At 49.8% G+C, this 25,611-nt stretch overlaps 1 protein-coding gene across 1 annotated transcript; it reads left to right on the forward strand.

The window, feature by feature from the left end:
• The first annotated feature begins 6,306 nt into the window (after positions 1-6,306).
• LOC123143107 (myb-related protein Hv33) lies at positions 6,307-7,767 on the forward strand. The gene is made up of 2 exons (XM_044561923.1): positions 6,307-6,668; positions 6,794-7,767. Exons 1-2 carry the CDS (start codon positions 6,400-6,402, stop codon positions 7,440-7,442), a joined length of 918 nt encoding a protein of 305 aa, XP_044417858.1. The 5' UTR covers positions 6,307-6,399; the 3' UTR covers positions 7,443-7,767.
• The last annotated feature ends 17,844 nt before the right edge of the window (positions 7,768-25,611 follow it).

The raw sequence follows: 25,611 nt of genomic DNA on the forward strand, positions 1-25,611 counted from the left end.
CGATTTTTTGTCAAATGTGTTGTTTTAACCTTCAACAAGGACAGGTCGTAGTCAAACTCGATTCAACTAAAGTTGGAGAAACAAACACCCGCCAGCCAGCTATGTGCAAAGCACGTCAGTAGAACCAGTCTCATGAACGCGGTCATATAATATCGGTCCGTGCCGCTTCATCCAACAATACCGCTAAATCAAAGGAAGACGTTGGTGGTAAGCAGTAGGACTATTATCGCCCACAACTCTTTGTGTTTTACTCGTGCATATATCATCTACGCATAGACCTGGCTCAGATGCCACTGTTGGGGAATGTAGTAATTCAAAACATTTCCTACGAAGACGCAAGATCTATGTAGGATATGCAAAGCAACGATACGGGAGAGTGTGTCCATGTACCCCCGTAGACCAAAAGCGGAAGGGTTTAGTAACGTGGTTGATGTAGTCGAACGTCTTCACGATCCAACCGATCCAAGTACCAAATGTACGGCACCTCCGTGTTCAGCACACGTTCAGCATGATGATGTCCCTCGAGCTCTTGATCCAGTAGAGGGTCGAGGGAGAGTTCCGTCAGCACGACGGAGTGGCGACGGTGTTGATGAAGTTACCGGCGCAGGGCTTCGCCTAAGCACTACGACAATATGACCGAGGTGTTAAACTGTGGAGGGGGGAACCGCACACGGCTAAGAGATTGTATGTTGTGCTTTGGGGTGCCCCCCGCCACCGTATATAAAGGAGGGAGGGGGGAGGCGGCCGGCCTAGAGGGGCGCGCCAAAGGGGGGAGTCCTACTAGGACTCCCTAGTCCAAGTAGGATTCCTCTTCCTTTCGGGAGTAGGAGAAGAGGGAAGGGAAAGAGGGAGGGAGAAGGAAAGGGGGGGGGCGCTCCCTCCCCTAGTCCAGTTCGGTTTGGCTAGGGGGGTGCGCTACCTCCTGGCCACCGACCTCCTCTTCCCACTAAGGCCCATGAAGGCCCAATACTCTCCCAGGGGGTTCCGGTAACCTCCCGGTACTCCAGAAAATGTCCGAACCCTCCTGAAACCTTTCCGATGTCCGAACATGGCCTTCCAATATATCAATCTTTATGCCTCAACCATTTCGAGACTCCTCGTCATGTCCGTGATCTCATCCGGGACTCCGAACAAACTTTGGTCAACAAAAACACATAACTCTTAATACAAATCGTCATCGAACGTTAAGCGTGCGGACCCTACGGGTTCGAGAACTATGTAGACATGACCGAGACATATCTCCAGTCAATAACCAATAGCCGAACATGGATTCTCATATTGGGTCCTACATATTCTATGAAGATCTTTATCGGTCAAACCGCACAACAACATACGTTGTTCCCTTTGTCACCGGTATGTTACTTGCCGAGATTCGATCGCCGGTATCATCATACCTAGTTCAATCTCATTACCGGTAAGTCTCTTTACTCATTATGTAATGCTTCATCCTGTAACTAACTCATTAGTCACATTGCTTGCAAGGCTTATAGTGATGAGCATTACCGAGAGGGCCCAGAGAATTAGTCACATCTAAATTACTACACATCTAAATTAACTACTACATCAAATTAAATTAGCAAAAAATTTCCTCACGGGATGGCCACGGCGTGAGGGGTGCAGCGAGGGCGACGGGCAGGGGACGGCGATGGCGACGGCAACAGGGCGGCGCGGGACGGCGCGGGGCGGCGATGGTGTCGGGGCGGCGACAGCATCGGGGCAGGGCGGCGACGGCGTGGGGCCACGACAGCGCGGGGCGGCGACGGCGTCGGGGCGGCGCGGGACGGCGCGGGGCGACGACGGCGACGGCGAGGCGGAGACGGGCAGCCTGGCGGCGTCGGGCGCGGGGAAGAAAGAACTGAACCAAATTTTCACGAGTGCTGCTTATATAGGCAAAGCATTGGTTCCGGTTCGTGAGACCAACCGGGACTAAAGTGGGCATTGGTCCCGGTTCGTGCCAACAACCGGTACCAAAGGCCTCTTTTCAGCAGCCCAAAGGGCGGGAAGCGGCGGCCTTTGGTCCCGGTTGGTGGCACGAACCGGGACTAATGCACCCCTTTAGTCCTGGTTGGTGCCACCAACTGGGACCAATGGGCCTTGCACAACAGCGTGGTGGTGGGAGTTTAGTCCCACCTCGCTAGCTGAGAGAGAATCCCACCTGTTTATAAGGTGCGATGCGCCAACCCTCTCGAGCTCCTCTCTAAAGCAGGCTTTCGGGCCTAATCTATCTTTATGTGCCTGTGGGCCTACTGGGCTTACTACGAGCCTGAATCCTGGCCCGTTGTTGGGTTTCTAGTCGTATTCATGCCATGGGGGCCCAGTAGGAGGCATTTTTTTGTTTTCTTTACTTATTGTTGCTATTTTTATTTATTTTTCCAGTTTTTTTGTTTTGTTTTCTGTATTATTTATTTTCTTTTGTTTTTTGCTTTATTTTTTAATTCTTTTTGCTTTTAGTTTTAGAAAAATTATAAACTTTCTGTTAGTGCCATTAGTTTTCAAATTTGAAAACACTTTTTTTGTTTTTTTTCTTTCTTGCTTTATTTATTTTATTTTGTTTCTACTTACAACAAAATACTTATTGTTGCTATTTTTATTTTTTTCCAGTTTTTTTGTTTTGTTTTCTGCATTATTTATTTTCTTTTGTTTTTTGCTTTATTTTTAATTCTTTTTGCTTTTAGTTTTAGAAAAATTATAAACTTTCTGTTAGTGCCATTGGTCTTCAAATTTGAAAACACTTTTTTTCTTTCTTGCTTTATCTATTTTATTTTCTTTGTACTTACAACAAAAAGTTTCAGAACCTAAAGTCTCATGACTGCCACATGATTATGACGCAGCTGCTTCCGGTTGCATTGAGAAAAAGAGGACATCGTGGGAGTGGAGGGCAAGACAGACATGTCCGAATATTATGAAAAGTTTCATGAAATTCCTCCCTTCAAAGTCAAGGCTGACCCAAGCATCCTGATAAATGATAAAGATTATCCATGGTTACGGCGCAATAAGAAAAGGACACAAGCGAAGAACAAGAGAAAACTTTCTCCACAACTATTATGATGATACCATGCCAACTTTCAACCTTTTTGTAGTTCATTTGAAATGCATGTTACAGACAAGTTTCCATATGAAATCCCGATACTTCGAAAGAGATTGTCCGTTTTGTACACGAAATGCATCCAGTTTTTGCCCTAACCCTCTCAACTTTCTTGCATATGCTTTGTGGATGAAATGATGATACCATGCCAAAATAAAAGAGAGGCGCAATGCTCACCTGCACGTTGCTTAGCTTCAGGCCAACGTGCAGGTGAGCATTGCGCTTCTCCCTTCATCGTATCTACACTCAGGGCTTATAAACCACTGCGAGTGCCTCTCGCTTGGCGAGGTGGGACTAAAAAACAGCTGCAGTAAGAATCAACTAAAAAACTCTTTTACCGGTTCATGCCACGAACCGGTACTAAAAGGTGCTCCTGGGGCCCAGCCTTAAAACCTGTACCAAATAAAATGCCTTTGTAAGATCCTTAGAACTGGTACTAAAGGAATCAACTAAAACGCTTTTATAAACCTGTAGTATTATTAAAACTAAAATTATATAGAATTTTGTTACAAACTTTAATAGCAAAAAGAATTATCATAAAAAAAGTAATTAGAATTTAGTTCAAAACATTAAAAGCAAAAAAGAATTATCATAAAAGAAAATAAATAATTAATTAGAATTTTGTTACAAACTTTAATAGCAAAAAGAATTATCATAAAAGAAAATAAATAAGTAATTAGAATTTTGTTCAAAACATTAAAAGCAAAAAGAATTATCATAAAAGAAAATAAATAAGTAATTAGAATTTTGTTCAAAACATTAATAGCAAAAAGAATTATCATAAAAGAAAATAAATAAGTACTTATTGTTGCTATTTTTATTTTTTTCCAGTTTTTTGTTTCTTTTCTGCATTATTTAGCCGTTGGTCCCAGTTCGAGCCATCAACCGGGACCAATGGTGGTGGGCCAGGAGCGAGGCCCATTGGTCCCGGTTCGTCCCACCAATCGGGACCAAAAGGTCCAGACGAACCGGGACCAATGGCCCACGTGGCCCGACCGGCCCCCGGGGCTCACGAACCGGGTCCAATGCCCCAATGGGTCCCGGTTCTTGACTGAACCGGGACTAATGGGCTGACCCGGCCTGGACCTTTGCCCTCTTTTCTACTAGTGATAGCACACAAAGTGTTCCTCCGGTATTCGGGAGTTGCATAATCTCATAGTCAGAGGAATATGTATAAGTCATGAAGAAAGCAGTAGCAATAAAACTGTAACGATCATAATGTTAAGCTAACGGATGGGTCCTGTCCATCACATCATTCTCTAATGATGTGATCCCGCTCATCAAATGACAATACATGTCTATGGTTAGAAAACATAACCATCTTTGATTAACGAGCTAGTCAAGTAAAGGCATACTAGGGACACTCTGTTTTGTCTATGTATTCACACATATACCGAGTTTCCGGTTAATACAACTCTAGCATGAATAATAAACATTTATCATGATATAAAGAAATATAAACAACAACTTTATTATTGCCTCTAGGGCATATTTCCTTCACCTTCAGACTATGGCGAAGCACCAGAGCGTGGGTGGAGCGCCGGAGCGGGAGAGGGAGAAGGTGGATGGACTTGGACTGGCGACGCCGAGAGGTAGGAGGTGGATGTGCTCGGACCGGCGACAGGGAGAAGGGGGAGGTGGATGGGTTAGGGTTGCGGGACGCCAGCCAGCTTAAATAGCCGGATTTGGTCTCCGACGGCAAGCCGGAGCGGTGCCACGCGGCGTTCACACCGTGACGATGGACACGACGTCCGTCGGATGGCTGGATTTTCGAGTGTTTATGCGTGGACCCCACTGTTAGACTGACATGACGGATGTGTCCGAACGCCCCCATATTCGTGCCATATTTAGGCTGGATACGATGAGTGTCGGTCTTGCCGGGCGTTTGAGGCCCATTTAAAAGGCCTATCTGTGTCAGAAAATCGTGTCCGGTCGGTCATCGGGCGGGCCGTAGGGCGTTTGAGGCCGGTTTTGGGTGCCCGGCTGTAGATGCTCTTAATTTTTGCCATTTCACCCACAGATACGTAGATATACTGAGGTTTTTGTCTCGTCTATGGAGTGTCGATCATGATTGTGAGATCATCGACGGGCCGGGCTGGGCAGCTTTGATTAATTACTACCCCGGAGACGCCATTGTCGCTGTCGTCACGAAGCAAACATGAAAACGATCCATCGACCGATAGTCCAGCACCAGCAGGCAGCAGCATCGAGCTTAGTAAAGGACCTTTTAATCTGTAATAAGCACTGGTGCGAAGTGATGACACCGCGTTAATTTCTCCTCCCTGCTTCTGGAATGACAGTGCAGCTCCACCCGTCGCCGGCCGGCCGGGTCCGGCCAGCCGCTGTCAGTCAGTCAGGCAGACTGACAGACAGACAGGCGGACAGCAGTGACCCGATTTTTTTTTACCACATTTGCATCGTTTCGATTTGACTAGGTGCGAGCGTCTGTCTGGGGCGCACGGAGTCCATCCACCGATCGATCTCTGTATCTGGACGCGCACCGGCACAGTGGACGAGACGTTCTTTGGCCCCCATGCACGCGTATCAGATGGAGCTTGAAGGTCGGCACGGGCAGGCCGGCCGTTGGTTCCCCCGACGCGATCGTTGAGGTTAATCCGCCGGTGATTACTTACGCTCAGGCCCTGTTTGTTTCATAAGTCCTAAGATTTTTTCTAGTCCCAACTAAAAAGTCCCTAGTCCTTAAAAAGTCTCACCCCGTTTGTTTTCAGAGACTAAAAAGTCCCTAGTCCTTTTCTAGAGGTTATTAAATGACCATATTACCAGGGGCGGAGCCAGAATGAAAACTAAGAGGGGGCAATGATTTGTTGAAACTTTTTTTTTTGCCGGAAGATGTGTATGTACTTTTTCTTGTGGGGAGATGTATCAAAACTTTTTTTCCAGGAATTATGTAGAACTTTTTTTCCAGGAATTATGTAGAACTTTTTTCCCGAAGGATATCTCCCTTCAAAAATAAACCAGACACATCTCCCTCGGGAAAAAAGTTCTACATAATTCGTGGAAAAAAGTTTTGATACATCTCCCCACAAGAAAAAGTACATACACATCTTCCGGCAAAAAAAAAAGTTCCAACAAATCATTGCCCCCTCTTAGTTTTCATCCTTATGTAACTTGACTAACAACAGCTACGTAGGTGTAGCATTGCTCCCTCCCCATATATACCCGACCATACATACCCACCAGGCAACCATCGATCCGGAGGAAGCAACCGTCGGTCCATCATACATACCGATCGCCATTACCTCCATCCGTCCATCCACGTTGCCTAGTTCAGCTGGCGGAGAGGGATCAATAGAATGGGACGTCCGTCGTCCTGCGGCGTGGGGCAGCCCAAGCTCCGCAAGGGGCTGTGGTCGCCCGAGGAGGACGAGAAGCTCTACAACCACATCATCCGGCACGGCGTCGGCTGCTGGAGCTCCGTCCCCAGGCTGGCCGGGCTGAACCGCTGCGGCAAGAGCTGCCGCCTCCGGTGGATCAACTACCTCCGCCCCGACCTCAAGCGCGGCTGCTTCTCGCAGCAGGAGGAAGACCACATCGTCGCGCTCCACCAGATCCTCGGCAACAGGTGTGTCCGCGGCTCCGCGCAATGCATTCAGTTCGTATAGATTTTTCAGTACAGAGGTGGATTCGAGCTAGAGGAAAGATTTGGGAAAACATACTGAATTACTGATGCATAGGGTGTGCGTGCAGGTGGTCACAGATCGCGTCGCACCTGCCGGGCCGGACGGACAACGAAATCAAGAACTTCTGGAACAGCTGCATCAAGAAGAAGCTCCGGCAGCAGGGCATCGACCCGGCCACGCACAAGCCCATGGGCACCGCCGACACGGCCACGGCGGCATTGCCGGACACAGAAGGGGAAGACAGTAAGCCCCTTACCGCGGCGGCCGACGGCAGCCTCGCTCCGAAGCAGTCGGCGGTGTTTGACCCGTTCCCGGTGTGCGCCGACTACGGCGCCGGGTTCGCCGACGACCTCGGCGCGGCCAACGCGGCGGCATTGTACGGCCAGTTATGCGGTGGAAAGGAGGGCGCGGACGAAGACGCCGGGTTCGGCGCCGCGGACTACAGCTGCGTGCTGGACGTCCCGGAGAACCTGGGCTACGGGGAGAGCTCCAGCAACAGCAGCAACCGGAGCTACGGCGGTGAGGTGGGCAGCATGCTCGACGGCGAGGTGGGAAGCGTGCTCGATGGCGAGGTGCTGTACTTGGCCAAGGCGGAGCCGGCCTTCGCGGAGATGGAGCGGCAGCACGACGTGCTGCTGGAGTATGAGTTCTCGCTGCCCTGCCAAGAGCAGAGCCTCCTAGCAAATTTCGAGTTCAACTTGGAACACTACTTCTGATTTTTTTTTTCCTTTTCATTTTAAAAGTATATTTTCTTTCTCTCTCCCTCCATTTTTTAAGAGACAGGGATCACACCATAAAGTCGCAAGTTAGTGCTACTTGAGGACATCCATAGCATCATTTCCAATTTTATAGGCGAGTTAGCTTACTTCATCTTGCATGCTGAACAAATTAGCTACTTTCAGTTTTTTTTAAGGGTAGCTACTTCCAGTTAATTGTATTTTATGAGCAAATTACACAGATGTACACACTTCTAGGGCAGTTGCGCATCATAGCCAAGAAGCCAAACCGCGTGAATTTGTTTAATATATTGACCCTCGATTATTTTTGTGCATGCACATGGATTCTATCAAGATTTATATTAGATTCATGACAGTTAAATTTTGCGTAAATGTCTTTCATGCTCCTGTGCTTCCGTGCCCTCTCAAGTCACTAGTTATCCGTGAAATATTGTTTGTTTTATTTTGAACGACAATAGCTTTTTTTTAGATCATTGAACGCCAATAGCTGCGTACGTCAGCTCTGGAGTTATTCCGACAAAAGTTACTGCTAAAAGTAAATACTCCCTCTGCTCCTAAATATTTGTCTTTCTAGCCATCTCAAATGGACTACAACATACGGATGTATGTAGACATGTTTTAGAGTGTAGATTCATTCATTTTGCTCCGTATGTAGTCACTTGTTGAGATCTCTAGAAAGACAATTATTTAGGAACAGAGGGAGTACGTCTCTGAGCCAACAGTTGGGCTCCAAAAAAAAACCATGTTCGGGGTGATGCAACATCAAATTGCGGGGCCATGCAACATCAAATTGCAAATACTTGTATTTGGATGTTATTTTAAATAGTTGAACAACACACAAAAATGCCATGATGTACATAATAATAAAAAATCTTTATGTTCATATTGATCAGGTATTATACTTCCATAAAAATGAATAAAAATTTGACAAGCTAAACATTTAGAAGAAAATATATAAACTACCACAACTCAAATTCAGAAGAAAATATAAGTACAGCAAAACTCCTAGTTACCATGTGAAAAAATAGTATTTTAACTTAAATGCCATCAAATAAAATCATACATGGTATATTTCCGTATTAACTAAAAAATGGTGTATATAAAATTGCCAGCATACACTAAAAATGTATATTAACATGCCGTGCTTCTCTAGTTTGAGTTGCAATGAAAACACAAATTAGTATCCAAAGGAAATGATTCAAAATTGAAAATATAAAAAAAGAAGGGAAATTTCCATGGACAATAAAAATGCATGGCATTAAATAAAAAATTCCATAATCCAAATATGAAAATTGTCATGCTCTATATTTTATTTTTTATAAAAATCTAATAAGAAAATTGTCATGATTGAGATAATAAATATGCCATGAAATTAATAATAAATATGTCTTGATCCTAATATTTAAATTGCCATGCTCTATATTTTCCTTGTCATAACAAAAAATCAAACAAGAAAATTGCCATGATCCAAAATATTAAAAAGTGTCATGCCATTAAAAATAAATTTACCATGATATAGATTAAAAATTCCATATGCTCTTCAAAATAAAATTGCCGTGCTATAGATAGAGATTTCAGTAACGTATTTTGTGAGCTTGCCATGTGAACATAATGGATTTTTCCGAAACTTGCCACGCTGACAAGAAAGGTGGTAGATACGAAAACAAAAATTCATAAAATTATCATATAAATGAAAAGAATTACTCTAGTGTTTGCCACATGAACGCTACATAATTTATAAAATTTGCATGAATTACGGAATTAAAAAATATAAAGTTGCGATGGAAGCCACAAGTTGAAATTTCCAAGGTCAACATAGTAAATTTGCCGTGGTCAATACAATAAATTTGCCATGGCGATTACAATAAAAATGTCATGATGCAAAAGGAAAAATTTGTCATGTTTTTTTATAACAGTTTATATCCAATTTGGCTTGGGCTAGTACTAACAATTTCAGAAAATGCTATGTTTTGTAGATAAGATGGCAAAACCTTGGCGAATTGTCTATAAAACTTGGCAAACATAGTGATCCTGGTTTAATTTCATAGGACATTTTTTTTGTTTTCAATTCCCAATAATTCCATCCACTAAGGTTCCTATTAAAAATGAGCAGCTACTGATGGTTTAGGTGGAGAATGTTGTTGACTCAGGTAATACATCTGATAAGAAAAACACTGATGCACATGATGAATCTGTTGTTGATAATTAACATGTCACTCCAAATCAGCCTATTGTTCCACCAAGTTGGAATGTTGCAGGTGACAGAGTTAGGCGGACTGGTACTGATGCACGCACAAGGTTAATTGAAGAGTGCAATGTTATTTCTTATGCGTTATCCGTGGTAGAAGAAATTGAACATTAATCATATCCCAAGGCTATTATTTCTAGTGATAATAATAGGTGGATGACAGCTATGCATGATGAGATGGAATCATTTGAAAAAGAATGACACTTGGGATTTAATAAACTTACCAAGGGAGAAGAAACCTATTTGTTCCAATCCGTGCCTCCACAAAGAAGTAAATCCGTGTCTCTTGCAGAATGGAAAAAAAGATGAAGACATGTTTTTTCCTTTTCCGAGAGGCACAACCATACTTCTCACGGAAGCAAATCCATGCCTCTCGTAAAAGAAAAGAAAAACATGTTTTTTTTTCTTTTCTGCGAGAAGCGCGGCCGTGCCTCTTGCATAAGCAAATCCACGCCTCTCGCTGAAGGAAAAAAAGAAAATAAGGTACGTTCTTTCGCGTCAAAAGAATTCAAAAAAAAATTTCCAAAACAAGGGGAAAACCGTAAATAAAAAAAAGACAGAAAAAATCATCTAAAAGCCGAAACGTGTACAGAAAAAATAATCCGGAGGAAGCATCCATAGCTCAAGACGTGGCGGCGGCTGAAAATGTGCCAAGTGGCAATGCTCTCAGCCCAACCCCAAGTGACCTTTGTGGGCCCCCGGAATGAGTACTCGTTGATTAGTTTTTGGAAAGGACTCCTTGACTTGATTAGTTGCTCCCTTCTTTTTCTACCCGATCGAATGTAAGACTGAAGAAAGGTGCATGCAAGTTTTGTGGCCACGCGACATGCACGTCTGAGATCGACGTGGCTGTGGTAGTGGCACGCTCTTTTAATTCTCCGACGACAACCTCCAGCGCCAGCGACGTACGGACTGGGGCCTACGGCCGGGTTGATGTGGCGCAGAAGTTGTGAAGTACAGTAGCTACAAAACCAGCTGGTACATGTCAGTCACAGACTCACAAAGGTGTGCGCCCGTGGAGAAAAGTTGAAAAAGAAGGTGATGCCGACGTCGTCCGTTCTTTCTCCCTCACGGCGACAAAATGAGCCCAGCATGTCTGTCAGTTTATACAAGTAGCCAAGTTCGTACATAGTCATAGAGCACATACTTGGAACTGAGAGTAATTGAGAGGGATGGATGACGCATTCGATCTCAGATTTTTCAACCTCCAATAAATTCCTTGATTGGCTCATGCAGACCATGATCGGGCAGGTCCTTCTGTTGAAAAACAGTGAGATAGCACCACCAAATTTAAGACCGGCAGATCATAGGTGCATGCATGTCCATGCATGCACACCCGAGAGCCAGACGTACAGATGATTTGATCAGCTTGCTGTTCCCATGGCCATATTCATCCGGGACGCGACACACACGAACACGGCGGCTAGGCTAGATCATTCCATCGGAAACTGTTCGCCATGATGAGGATGATGATGATCCTGTCTGACTTATCCAATTTCTCCTTGTGCTCTAGGAAGGCCATAGTTTCCATGCTCCTCTTGCAAGCATCACCTTTGGTTCACTCACTCGTGGAAAGCTTGGTCCCTTTTCCCCAAGGGGGACAAGCCGTATCTCCATCATCCCCTCAAATTCCCTATGCTGTTTGACAAATTCCACTTAGGGAAGCTGTGCCGCAACAACGGCCTGCTAGCTGCCTGCTCGTGCGGCCGTGCCGACACTTCGCCGGTCAGCCCCCCGAATGGTACCTGGGCCCGTGTCGAGTTGTCGTGCCCCTAAGCAAGGAGGGCAACAGCTTACAGTGATATATAATTAGCCTGACAGGTCAGGGTTCCCATGAAGAAACCGAAAACCTCAGCGTCGGCGTCAGCTCGAGAAGGAAGGATTTCACGGGAAGCAACCGGCACGGCATGCATGATTGATTTCCATGCACGCACACCTTGCTGCAACGCCAGAATATTATTGGTTCCATTGCTTTTTTTTTTTTGAGAACTTGGTTCCATTGCTTCTGTTGTCGTGTTGTGCCTGATTAGATTTTTAAAGGTGATTGCGATGGCTCCGACTCCATTTGAGGTGGCACCATTTGGATCACCAGCTAATTAATTAATTACACAACAAATCGCTTGATACAAACTGTACTCTGTAATGAGCTGGTGACGCGATAACATTTTCTGTGGGGTATACTGTGTAGCAAACATTCCATCAAATCAAGACGGGCTATTCGTTAGTTTCGGAGAACAGGAGCTTGAATAGTTGAGAAATCAATCAATGAATTATTAGTCGGAAAGCTCACTCTCCACTCAATGATTCTGTTTCTAGAATCTAGATTGCATGCACGGTTGTTGAATATATAAAACCCTGATCAGAAGCTAACAATCTTTATTGAAAACAACATGTACATTAATTTCTTTCCATGACAAAACATGACATTGGCAATGGCTTGCTAGCTAGACAGCTTATCGGCAGAAAAAACAAATTAACAGTTGCACGTTGTTCTTCAGTTTATTGTTATCACCTTACCCATACAAAAGCTTATGTTACGATACATGCTGCCAGTCCAATCTCATAGACTCTAGCACATGTCATCATCGAAGTCAAATCAAATCACCTACCTTAATTAACCAGCACAAACCACCTAATCAATATTCTGTGAACAAGCAAAAGATAGTCTAAAGAATCAGTACTGTACTATCTAGCCCTACCATGAAAAAGGCAGCCTAATTAGGTGAGCTTAATAATATTTAGTTTTCATGCATGGCTTGAACAACTAGCTCTCCTACGGCCACTGTACTGAACGACTTAATCATGCGGGTTACTCATGCAAGACAAGTGCATATCACGCCATCTGTTGCGGCGGCAACGGCCTAGAGCATTACACATGCATGCACCAAACCTCTCCATAATTTCTCTCTAATGTTTTTCAAAAATATTCATGAGAGTAGCAAATTAACGATCAACATGTGGCCACGCTAATTCATACTCCCTCCATCGGAAAATACTTGTCATCAAAATGGATAAAAAGAAATGTATCTAGAACTAAAAACGTCTAGATACATCTTCTTTTATCCATTTTGATGACAAGTATTTTCGGACGGAGGGAGTATGTAGTTGTATATGATTAACTGCCAACTTTATATGGCATGATTGAGACTATGATCTATGGAATATTGTATTGTTATATTTTTATGTGTGTGATTAGATTAGCTTTGGGCTTGCATAACTTGAAAGAGGAGTCACAGCCAGAGGCAAGGCAGCCGGCATGATTCATATTCTGCTCTATTTTTCTGCTTTCCTTTTTTTTGCGGGATTCTGCTTTCCTTTTCGCTTTCCTTTGTGGAGGAGGCAAGTCAAGATCAGGGCTCATGTAAAGTCTCTGGCAGCATCTTTTGGTGCACAAGGACAACAGGGACGTCCACTTGTAGAAGCTAATTGATTAAATTTGGTCGACCTACGTGTTCACGGATCCCCGGCCATAATAACATAGTGACTACGATTTTTGGTGCATATACTAGCACGGCCTAGTATCACTCTCCAGTAATAATAATAAGCTTATGATGATGCCTCGTGTTGTTAATTTATGCTCTCAAGACTGCCGGCAAGAATGTCACTAGTAGCATAGACTAATGTACCACAACATAGTGAATTAGTGCAGTGCAGTTGTAATAAACTAATGACAGATCTTGGTATTTTTGACATATGAAATGAAACGCAACTTGGTGAGATGAACTACATATTCTGGTCCTGAAATCTGAATCACATGCATGTTCAGTCTACATCGCAAATTAGGTCGAGTACATACACTATCTAGTGCATGTAGATGCTGGTAATCGTGCATGCATTGGTTTATAGTACTTATGCAGGTACGCTTCTTCAACCTATGCAGGTATGATGGTAATCGTGCATGCATTAGTGACCGACCGAGAAAAGTTGATCCCGTGTGCGCATGAGTGAGGAAAAAGTGCGCATAAAAAAACTAGTGTTGGTCTATGGGGCTAGTCTAGATTACAGGCTCAACTGCGATGGACCGGTGGGTGAACCGGTGGATTTGATCGGGGCGTTACATTTCCTCCCCTTCCCCTCCGGTCCCCATCGTCAGCGTGTCCCTGTCCACTTTGACCTTGTCATCAACCATGGTCCATGAGATGGTCACATACTACAAGATGCTCACGTTGGAGCGTTGAGCGGAGCTTGCGACAGAGGTGCACGCCACCGAGGCATGACGCGGCCCGCATTGTGGCCTGGTAACCTTCGAGCTCCTCGGATTCGTGCTTGGAGTGGTAGTAGGAGGAGATGGGCATGCAAGTTGACCCCGCCACCAGGTTCAAGCTGGCGATGCGACGGCCGGTGAGGGCGACAACATCCACTTCCTCTCCATGGAGGAGGCAGACGAGCAATTCCTCCTTGCCCAAGCCAAGGAGACGGAGCATCGCGGCGGAGGCGCGGCTCGAGCTCGAGGCGGAGCACACAGGAAATGCCGCCTTCGCCAAGCTCGTCGATCCTATCATCGTTGCCGATATCTGCACCATCCTCGACTCCCTCAAGTCCAAGCGGGTGGTGGCGGAGAACCGACGCGAAATCCACCTCTGCGATGTCAAGCGGGAGCAGCCCCTCCTGGACGACGCTGATGACGAGGAGACACCCTCGATTTGACCCGCCGCCAATACTACAAGGTCATCGGCTTCGGCAAGGGGGTCATTGAGCTCTTCTTCGATGAGGATTACTACCTCCGTCCTGGTTTATAGGTCCCTTTTATAGTTTGTGCCAAATTTTGACTAAAGATTTAACTAACAAAATGTTAATGCATGTCAAGAAAAATTATTTCATTGGATTTGTATTTGAACATAGTTTTCAAAAATATAATGTTTGATGACATACGTGAACATTTTGTTAGTTTAATCTATGGTCAAAAATTGGCACGAAATACAATGGGGACCAATAAACCCGGACGGAGGTAGTAGGAGTAGGCTAGTATCTAACTTACAATTCTATTTTTCCGATGAAGCTTGTTTTTATCTACCTATATATGAACTAGGTATAAAACCAACGTTGCATGTATGGTTTTGTATGGATTTGAGTGTTCGCCAATGGACGGTGAGGTGGCCCTGCCAAACAAACAGGGGTTGGGCTGCTTCAACCGTGATTGAATATGCTCTAACATAGCAGAGGTGGAGTATATGAGTGTCCGGGAGTTGTAATAGAACGAGGCTATAAACTCATGACAAATCTTTGTATTTTTGACATGCAAAATGGAACTCAACTAGGTAAGATAAACTACCGTGAGGCCGACGTCGGATCTTGGCGGCATGAGCGCCGCGGAGGTTCGGCGAAGGGCGTGGTTGGAGATGAACTCGCGCAGGAAGAGGAAACTGTCTGGCGTCATGATGGCATTGATGACAGAGAGGCCTGGCAAGGTCGGTGCAACAATTTTGCTCTGAGGATGGACCGACGGATGATGGAGGTGACGACCCTTGCAGCGTGCGGTGCTCACTGGGAGTGTGTCTGACCTGTGTGGGATCCAATCCAGATAGTGACTTGGAGGAGACACCCGGCTTTAGATGTTAGGCTTTAGTGCGGTGTCTGTTTGGTATTAGGCCTGAACATTCGGCACACCTTCATCAAGGGGATAGGAGTAGCAACGATGTTGGCAGGATGATGGCTTCAGACTTATTGATGTATCATTTTGTATGATCTTTGTAAATAATTAATAATATGGCTGCATGCATCGTCCAGATGCAGAGAGGCCGGGGGTATATCCTCCTTTTCTAAAAAAAAGTAAGATAAACTAAGGTCCTGAAATGTGAATCGCATGCATGTTCAGTTCAGTCTCCATCGGAAATCAGGTCGAGTACACACACTGGCTAGTGTATGTAGGTGCTGGTAGGCGTGCATGCATTGATTTCTCTACCGATCGTTGAGGTACGTATATATGTACACTTCGTGGATCAGTAACGGATAGGCTTTCACATCTGGGCGACATGATTCGCCACACGAAACTCCGCACGGGATTGACTATGATATGATCCCGCGCCCTTTGGTTTGGTTTGAAAATGGCAGTGGTGATCTAGATAGCTCTCAAACTCGATGGGAAAAGGAGAGGCTGCCTACCTCCGGTGAAGTAGCTTCCAACTTTGCCAAAACGAACAGTACACTAGTGTACAAGCCCACAAATGCAAGCATGCATCGCGCCAAAGAGCATGCACGCATGGATGGGTAGCGGATCGCTCCAAATCCGCCAAACGAACGCTGGTCATCATATCCACGGTCAAACGGGCCCCTCGGGCTGAAAGCAAGCATTTTAGAGTCATGAGCAACTTCAATTATTTCTTGTTCCAGATTACAAAGACCATTTTTTTGCATCTTTCGATCCGTTCTCTCTTTCTATGTATGATGATCAGAAATGTGGACGTCCCGTGCGTACGTAAACGGCGTACAAGGATCGATCTCTACGTAGACGGCCACCAGCCATGCAGCAGAGTGCAGCAACAGTTGTCATCTACTCCTCCGTGCAAATCCGTTGGAGCTCGCCTAGCATTGCTTGCACCACGCTCGAAGCGACCGTCGACCGGCCGGCACGTACGACCTACTCCCTAGATACATCTATTTTCAAGACAAGTAATTCCGAACGGAGGGAGTATGTGCGTACGCGCGTCGATGACCGATGGAGCTCCGGCCAGCCGTCCGCCAGGCACGGACGGCCGGGCACCGGCATAGCATGGCCCGCATGCAATGCAACGCTCGCGATGGCGACCGGCTAGCGGACGTACACACGCCCTCCCGTGTGGTCGCCGATAGAGCTTTCTCCAACTCACGCAAGCTTTCCCTCCTCCACTCTCCGCCGTTCCCATCCTTTGTGGACTGTGGTGGTTAATTGTGGCGTTTGCAAGCCACCTCCCGGCGTTCGGCGAGTAGAGCGCCATCATTGGTCATTACTCCTCAAGCTACGTACACACTCCCATGGCGCTATCATCGATCGATCCGGCCGGTACACGACCGATCGATGACTCACTAAGGACATAGTACCCATACATCGACGTTGTGCAACTTTTATTTCGCGTGTGTCCTTCCAAACGCACCAACCGGCCTGGCAGAAACAGAAAACCGATGAACATCACATTAACTGACACGTACATACGATGCCAGCACCGCAACGCAAGTGTGCAACTCGTGATTCGCCCGATGAAATGCATGCATGCTAGTTCTTCCTCAATGTTGATGTAGAAATGTATTGCCTAGTCTCTTTTATCAGATCTGTCATTTGGTTGCATTGGCTAGAGCATGCACTTTTACACTCAGGGGTTTGATTGCACGGTTGAAATTAATCAAACACAAGCCTCCCACTGCATATGCATGAACGTGTCATCCTACGACCACCGTAACAAAAATGCACAATATGTGCGAAATAATTAAACATAATGCTGCCGCCGGAAGGCTTAAAAAAAGGTGTTTGTGGCCGGCCAGGCGGTCTTAATTTGGACCGATTTTCTGTACTGGAGTATGTCCGTGGAGAGTCTGAGAACCGGATGATTGCAGAATCGACCACATTTGACGCATGCAAACGGTGTTGCCTCACACATGGTGCCGTACGGGCGACTCAAGCAATGGAGCATGGCTTTTCCTGTCCTTTTTTATCAACTATATCTGTCGGTCTGGGCCACTCGTGCAACATCTCCTGTTATGGATACAGAAGCCTCCTTTTCCCTTCAAGTGCAAGGATCAGGTGCCTTGTGCTTTCTTCCGCATGCACTGCTGCTATTACCCAGCCGGGCCCTCCCCGGCGACCTTGCCGTCCAGCTGCAGGTCTTACTAATTATTTGGTTTTCGTGTTCAAAAATAAAATAAAATTATTTGGTTTTCATGAACAAGAGCAAAGCAGAACGTAATCTTCACTTTTCCAGCACGAAGTTTCAGGCCTTCACTTTGTTTGATTTCATCTCCCCGCTTTCTCTGTAGCTAAGCAAGCTAGCAGGTGACTGCAAATTACCCGCTGATCGACACGATTTACGCGGCAATCGTGGTCCAGATGAATTGAGCTGTACCCACTATCGACGGTGGATGGACGACTAGCCTGCAAAGTTATGCCGGAGTTGAACACGTTTGTGAACACTGTTGTCGACGCAAACATTTTGAGCTTTGCCGGAGCCCAGACGCTCCAAATCATGGCCTGGAACGAGGTCGTAGTCGACCCCAGGAATTGCAGGGTGTAGGCCGATCGTATGCTGTACTGACCTGAACCATCCATGTTCCATCTGATCTGGTCCTGATCTTCAGTCTGGAGGTTTAGCTGCTGGCTCTGAATGAGACGGTGCAGGTTCAGAACCTGGCTGACAAGCTCGCTGTTGTTGCCGTGCGCAAGATCCAGAACCCAGCGGTCGCCGTTGATAGCTTGTGCCACCGTTCTGCCCTTTCGCCTCGAGTGCTTGAAAAGAGACGGGAAGCAGAACTTTAGAGGCACCGGCCCTAGCCAAGAGCAACTCCAGAAGCTTGCCGTGCCGCCGTTGCCGATTGCCACAGTCGTTGCCGCGTTGAAAAGAGCATGATCTGAGGCATCGCACGGTGGCTCCATTCCCACCCAAGGGCGGGTGGGATTCTTCCAGCTGTGCCAGAGCCATCTCAACCGGAGTGCGCGACTGAATTTTGGAAGATCCAGTACACCGAGGCCGCCATGCTCAGTCGGAGAGCAAACCCGCTCCCAATTTACCTTGCAACTGCCACCGGAGAGCTCTTGGTCCTTCCCCCAAAGAAACCGTCGCCTGTGCTTGTCAATTTCCTTCAGAAGCTTCTTGGGCACCCGCAGCGCTGTGAGGGCGAAGGTGGGTAGCGCCAAGAGGACGCAGCGGACAAGAACTCGCCTGCCTGCCATGGACAGCATTCGTCCCTTCCAGCCTGCAAGCCGCGCCTTGATGCGGTCAAGGATGAACTGGAGGTGAACTAGACGTATCCGGCCCGTGGTAATGGGAAGGCCAAGGTATCTAATTGGGAAAACAGCGATCGGGCCGCCAAACGCTTGCAGAACTAGCCCTAGGTCGATGTCACTGCAGTGGATCGGCGTGGCCGTGGATTTGGCCAGGTTGATCCGCAGACCCGAGGCGTCACCGAAACTCTGAAGAATGTGCATCAGCGTATCTATCTCCTCTTTGTCGGGGTTTGCGAAGATGATGGCGTCGTCAGCGTATAAGCTCACTCTGATCTTTACTCCTGGTAACGGCCTGATGTCGAGGGCCTCCTCTGCAGCCTGAAGAAGACGGTGGATGGGGTCGATCGCGATGATGAAGAGGAGAGGAGACAGTGGATCTCCTTGCCTCAGCCCCCGCCGGTGTAGGATCTGCGCGCTAGGTGATCCGTTGAGGAGGATGGCCGAGGTTGATGTAGCGAGGAGGAGCGTGATCCAGTCTCGCAAGCGTGCACTAAATCCTAGTCTTTCGAGCAGTTCGAGGAGATATTCCCATGAGACATTGTCAAAAGCTCTCGAGATATCTAGCTTAAGAAGGAGTGCCGGTGTTCTCCTGCGGTGCAGGCTCTTGACGCAATTTTGAACGTATACAAAGCTGTCGTGCAAGCATCTGTTCTTCAGGAAGGCCGTCTGCGCTGGCAAAATGATTGACTGCACCACCGAAGCCAGCCTGATTGCAAGCACCTTGGAGATCAGTTTCGCAACTGAATGAATCAGACTGATCGGCCTGTAATCCGCAATGGACTCGGCTCCATCTTTCTTGGGGATGAGCGCGACGATCGTAGAGTTCAGAGCTCCAAAATTTTGCCCCGCCAGGTGGTAGAACTGCTGGAACGCCTACATGACATCCGGCTTTATAACGCTCCAGCAGCTGCGGAAGAAAGCACCGCAAAATCCATCAGGCCCTGGTGATTTCTCCGCAGGTGAATCCCTGATTGCAGCCCACACTTCTTCCTTGGAGAACGGGTTGTCCAGGCCGTTTGCTTGCACCGAAGGCAATCGCAGCTCATCCCAGTTGATCGACGCGGGTCGGTGCTGGGTGGTTCCCAGGATGCGGTTGAAATGATCATGAATAGCTTTCTCCTTCTCCTCGTGCGCAGTCACCATGATGTCTCCCACTTTTAGAGCATTGATGAAGTTCTTGCGCCTTCTAGAGCTAATCTTGGCCATGAAAAATTTGGTGGGGGCGTCTCCCGCACGGAGCCAGGTTAGGCGGGACGCTTGCCTTTTCCTGCATCGTTCAATCGCCGCGAGGCCCAGCAACCTGACCTTTAGACCTTTTCTGAGCTCCGCTTCTGCCGTCAAGAGACGCCGCCTCTCCTGAGCAGTGTCGAGGTGCAAAATCACTTCACATGCGATGTGGAACTGAAGCTTGGTGTCGCCGATGAGATTCTTGCTCCAGATGCGAAGATCTTTGGCCGCTCTGCACATCTTGGTTCGCAGACGGGTGAAAGCACAGGTTGTGGCCGTCGGGCGCGACTAGGCAGCCGTGACCGTGTCAAGGAAGCGCGGGAATCGCGGCCAGAAGGACTCAAATTTGAATACTCCTCACCGACGAGGCGCCGACGCGTCCGCTAGCAGCATTGGGCAGTGGTCAGAGCACGCAGTCGACACCGCCATGATAAGCGCGCGCGGGAACAGAGCTTCCCAGGGCGAGGAGCAGAAGAATTTATCTATGCTGGCTAACGTGGGATTATCCCTCTCATTACTCCAAGTGAATCGGTGATTGCTACACTTGATCTGGTGCAGACCAGCACCGTCAATCGCCGTTCTAAAGCGGCCCATAAGCCTTCTATTAAGGTTTTGATTGTTCTTGTCTCGCGCCTCATAGATGAGGTTGAAGTCTCCGTTGATGAGCCAAGGTTCAGAGGGAGGCGGCGCAGTTCTAGCTAGCTCAGCAAGGAAGGTGTCTTTGCACGCGTCTTCGGCTGGGCCGTAGACGGTGGTGAGCCGGAAGGACGTGGGAGAGGTGACGAGCGTGACCTTGGCCGTGAGCGCAAACTACCCGATGGCATGGGAGTTGACGGCGACTACATCCTTGTTCCAGAGAATGGCTGCTCCGCCTCTGGTGCCGATGGCCGGTAGAACCGCACAGCCCTGCAGGGTGCTGCCACCGATGTCACGAACCAGCACAGGTGTCCAAGCATCTATTTTGGTTTCCTGAAGGCATAAGATAGCGGTGCGGTGTGCTACAACTACCTCACAAACTGCCTCTCTCTTTGCCGGAGAGTTTAAACCGCGCACATTCCAGCACAGGATCGGGGGGGGGGGGTGGATTGGTCGTCATCCATGGGTAAACACAAAGGATCTCCGACGACTAATGAAACTAAACAAAGCAGAGTACTGATACACCCACCACCACTCCGGGGGTTGCCGCCGACCACCAATAGCCCCAAAACTACGACGGCGCGAGACTGACCATAGCCTACCACAGCTACAACAGAAGCAAATGACACCTAACTCAAGCCGGCCCAGGGCTGGCCATCGCCGGGAACTACTACTAATCCTAGAGCTACAGAGACATGATCTCGCTAACATGATCACACCGCGGCCTCCCCGGCAACTCCATCAGGACCAGCGAGGCCCGCCGCGATGTGGAGGGCGCCCTTGTCCATGTTGGTGAGCTTGGAGATGATGGCAATGTCGTCGTCGAAGAGGGGCTCGTCGAACTTGTGGATGAGAGCTTTCGCCGCCTTCTGCCTCATCTTCTCCTTTGGTCCCAGGAGGCCAAGGCCTTGCACCAGGCGCAGCGAGCCGCGCTGCGCCATGGACACCTTGTTGTTCTGGGTGGCTTGGCGCGCGCTCTGATGTGGGGGGGGGCACCGAAATAGCTCTAGATTTTGGCGGGTCAGAGTTGCGCTTGGACGGAGCCGGGCCGAGCAGCGAGGCAGGCTTGTCGGAGAAGAGGCGCCGAGGGGCCTCCCTATTCCCGTCGATCTCGAGCAGCTGGACCTGCTGGGTCACCACACCCAGCTGGAGGGTGACCGTGTCGGCGCGCGACGGGGTCTGACAGCTGAAGTGCTCCGGGGCGTGGCGAGGCCCGAGAGAGTGGGGCCGAACACGTACGACGTCTTGGGCGCGGCCTTGCTTGACTCCGGCTTGTCACAGTCGTCGAACTTCAGAGGCGTCCCAATGGTCGTGGCGATCTCCTCTTCCAGAAGAGCGGCAACGGCGTCGCCCAACGTAGGAGCGTCGAGAGTCCTCTCTGCGGTGGCGAAGAACGCCGCGACATCGTCTTGCGTGGTGCGGGGGCCCGACGTAGCCGCGGCAGGGGAAGGTACGTGGACCTGGTTGGCAAGCTTGGCTTTCCCCTTCATCAGTTTGGCCGGGTATGCCTGAGCGGACGAGCGGCCACCATGCCGCCCGTGGCCCTTTGCTTTCTTTGAGCGCCATGGGGGTGGTGGAGGGGAACGGCTACGCCGGCGCTCCTTGCTCATGGCCCCGCCACGATCACGCTGGGCAGCGTGGCCGTGTCCCCGGCCCAACAGAGTGTCCTTCCAGGAGCGTCGGCCGCCGCCCCCACCGTTGCCGTCGGGGTCGCGGCGAGGGCCGCCACCAGGGAGGCCGCGGCAGCCCGTGTCGACCACGGGCACGTGCTGCTGACGACGATGGGGCTCAAAGGCTGGCCGTCCTCTACGTGCATGACCCAGGTGCCACTGATGGTACGGGGCAGATCATCGTCGCTGTCGGAGCCGGAGGAGGGTAGGCCGCTTTGAGCCGAGTGCGACGACTTGGGGGAGCGGGGGGACCAATCCTCGACGCGGTCGACGTGGATGAGCAAGTCGTAGCGGTCCGCGCCGAGCGGGAGGGCGACGCGGCGGTCCGACGGCGAGAACCCCTCCATCTCCTCCACCCGACCGGCTCCCTGGGGCAGCTTCCAGTACGTGTGACGGGTGGGGATGAATGACATGTCCCAAACCCACACCCAGCACGCAAACATCTTGGTGTGGTCGCGCTCCAGGGTGCGGCTGTCGAGCCGATCCACGAGCACCTTGTCACCGAAGACTTCTTGGATGCCCTCCAGCATCCAGCACTGCTGAGGAAGATGCTTGATGACGCAGCACACATGGAGGTTGAAGGTGCCGTGGCAAGCTTGGTCATTCTCCTCCCACGGTGCGATGGTGAAGCTGGCGCCGTCGACGCGCAGGGAGCCATGGCGGACGACGTTGTCGTGGTGGGCCGGCTGCGTGAAGATGACGAAAAAGTCTTCCGGGCTGTGCGCCGTCATGCGTACGTAGGTGCTGCGGCACGATGCAGAGCTGAGCCTCCAGAGCCCGGCCCACTGCCATCGGCGAGGTAGCGCACACCCCGTCAGAGGCGCGTAGCGTGATGGCATGACGACGTAGGAAGAAGATGCTCTGCTCGATGGCGGGGGTGGACACACCAACGTTGTGGCTCGCGCGGGGGTGGCGGGATGGATCGACCAGGATCGAGTCAGCCTGAGGTGCCATAGCGCTGAGGCTTGGAGGTGGAGGCGACGGAGAGGGGAAATGGAGGCGGTCGTGGACTGTAGCGCGAGCAGGGAGGGGACCTAGCCTAGAGGAAGCAGCACCGCCGCGCCCATTGCGAGGATTTTGGGGGCACTCGCGAGCAAGATGGCCTTGGAGCTTGCAGAGCATGCAGCGAATGTGGTCTCTACAGTCTTTCCGGTGGTGGTGCTTGCTGAGACAGCGGAAGCAATGGCCCCGAAACTTGCTTAAGAAGGCTTCAAGGCTATCTACCGCATTGAAGTCCGGCCGCCTGTCCGAGCGGTGCGCGCGGCGCGGCGCGCAAGGAGCCACCAGATCTTGAGAGGGCTTGCAGGTTTTCCGCGAGGTGACCTCGATCCAACCGTCGTCCATGCCGGAAGAGGCAAGCTTATCCTTTGGAGGGGGGACGACGATAATGGACTGCAGGCGCCGAGCAGGGGGAGAGCAAGTGCCCAGCGGAATGACAGGGGGGGGGGGGGGCTCAGGGCATTTATCCCGGCGCAACAGACGCGGCGAGGAACCCGGATCTGACGAGGTCGAATCCCCGAGATCCAGGGATTCAGGGATTGGGGATGGGCTGGGGGAATGCAACAGCGGGCTGCCCAGCGGTCCGGAGCTGGCATCGGTCAGGGAGGGGGGCGACGAGCCCATGCTGGGCGGCGGCGTGGAAGTGGCCGCCGCGGCCAGAGCGGCGCGCGGCGCAGAGCGGAGGAGCGTGGCTATCCTAGGCTGAGCGGAGCGTGGTGTTAACGTCAAGTCAATCGCTCATTACAACGACGAATTTCGGCCATCACCTTAATTTTGCCATTTCACTGACACGTACGTACGTAGATATGCTGTGGGTTTCGTCTTGGTTCGCAAATGGAGTGTCAATCGTGATTGTGAGATCATCGACTGGCCCGGCCGCGAAGCGCGTTGATTAATTACTCTCCCCGATACGCCATTATCCACGAAGCAAACAGGAAAACGATCCATCGATCCATAGTCCAGTGCCTGCATGGAGGCATCATTGAGCTTAGTAATAAGCACTGCTGCGAGCGCGTTAATTTCTCCTCCCTGCTTCTGGAACGACAGTGTAGCTCCACCCGTCGCCGGCTAGCAGCTACTTCCTCCGTCCGAAAATACTTGTCGCAGAAATACATAAAAATGGATGTATTTAAAACTAAAATACATCTAGAATGAACTTTATAAGGTGGAGAAGTTGCGGTCATGGGCTCTCGCGACCCGCATGGCGACCCGCCAGGCGATTCGCCGGCGTCTCCTTTGCTCGCTGTCGGGGGCCCTGTCAGCCCTCCGCCCACCCCGCCAGCCGCCCCAGCCACCTCCACCCCACCTAGTACTGTTGCTGCTGCTGGCTCCGCCATTGGCTGCGGATCTAAGCCGGTTCCTGCTGCTGAAGAAACCAACGCCCGTCCCTGTGCCATTGTTCCTCGACCAGGTATCTCCTTCCATAAACACGTCCTCTCGTCGTTCCTCTCCGGCGTGTGTTTTCACACGGCCGCCCCACGCAGTTCCGCCGCCCCTGGCACGCTCTGGGTGGTCGCTCCCTTCCCGGCGGTGTGTTTTATGGCGGAGGGAGTCGCCAGTCTTCTTTCTTATTTCTTCTGTGATCCTAGCAAAACCCTAGTCGCGGCCCTTGTGGGCGACCTTGTCTTCTCTGTTATGGTCGCCAGCGCCGCCGTAGCCCAGTTTGTAGCCGCTGTTGGCCCTGAGCTCATGACTGGATCAACCTGTCGCTGCATGTCTCCCTCCATGGGGCCTGTGCTACGGCGAGGAGAGCGAAGGTGCAGGCCGCTCACCTCGCGTTCAAATCTCACCTGTCCGATGTTAATGCTAGTTGACGGCATCGCTCGACCCCTAACCTCATGGCTATCTGGTGCCCCGTCCCGTCTAAGCTTAATGACGCTGGTTTACTCCCCCTCCCAACTGTCGACGTTTCACCCCGCGATTCGTTGAGCTAGACTTTAGGGGCCGCAGGAGATCCTGTCTCCGATTCCCCAACGGGTGCGGTCGTCCCTCCCAGCGACAACGCGGGTGTCATTAGCGGCTGTCGCCCCTGCATTGACTCCCTTGATGTTGACCATCTCACGGTGCAGGGGCCCACCGAGTTTACTCCATGTTCTGCCGCCCCCGCCAGCCTGTATAGGGATGGCCTTCTCTCGCCTCCCCATCCCGCTCGCAAAAACCCTCCTCGCCCCATCCCGCCTCTATCGCTGACCGGGTGCTTCCGCTGCCTATCCGAACGACATCTTGTTCGCGATTGTCGCGACCCAGTTCGCTGTCGGTGTTGTAGGGTTTCCGGGCATTGCGCAGGATCGCCATGTTGTGCTATGGCCTCCCGCCACTCGCTTCCCTCTCTGCCGGCCTCTGCGGCTTCCCCCTCCCGCCCTTTGCCTCCACCACCACCACCACCCCCACCGCCGGGTCTCCACCCCGTATCCCTCCACCCGCCTTCGCTCCTCGATGCTCCAGGCCAGCTTGGCT

The sequence above is a fragment of the Triticum aestivum genome, chromosome 1B (genome assembly GCF_018294505.1).
Source record: "Triticum aestivum cultivar Chinese Spring chromosome 1B, IWGSC CS RefSeq v2.1, whole genome shotgun sequence".
NCBI lineage: Eukaryota > Viridiplantae > Streptophyta > Magnoliopsida > Poales > Poaceae > Triticum > Triticum aestivum.

Excerpts from the sequence above, each read along its gene's own strand:
- LOC123143107 (XM_044561923.1), top strand. The coding sequence starts at position 6,400 with ATGGGACGTCCGTCGTCCTGCGGCGTGGGGCAGCCCAAGCTCCGCAAG. Across the intron at positions 6,669-6,793 it reads CACCAGATCCTCGGCAACAG|GTGGTCACAGATCGCGTCGC; the intron begins GTGTGTCCGCGG and ends GTGTGCGTGCAG.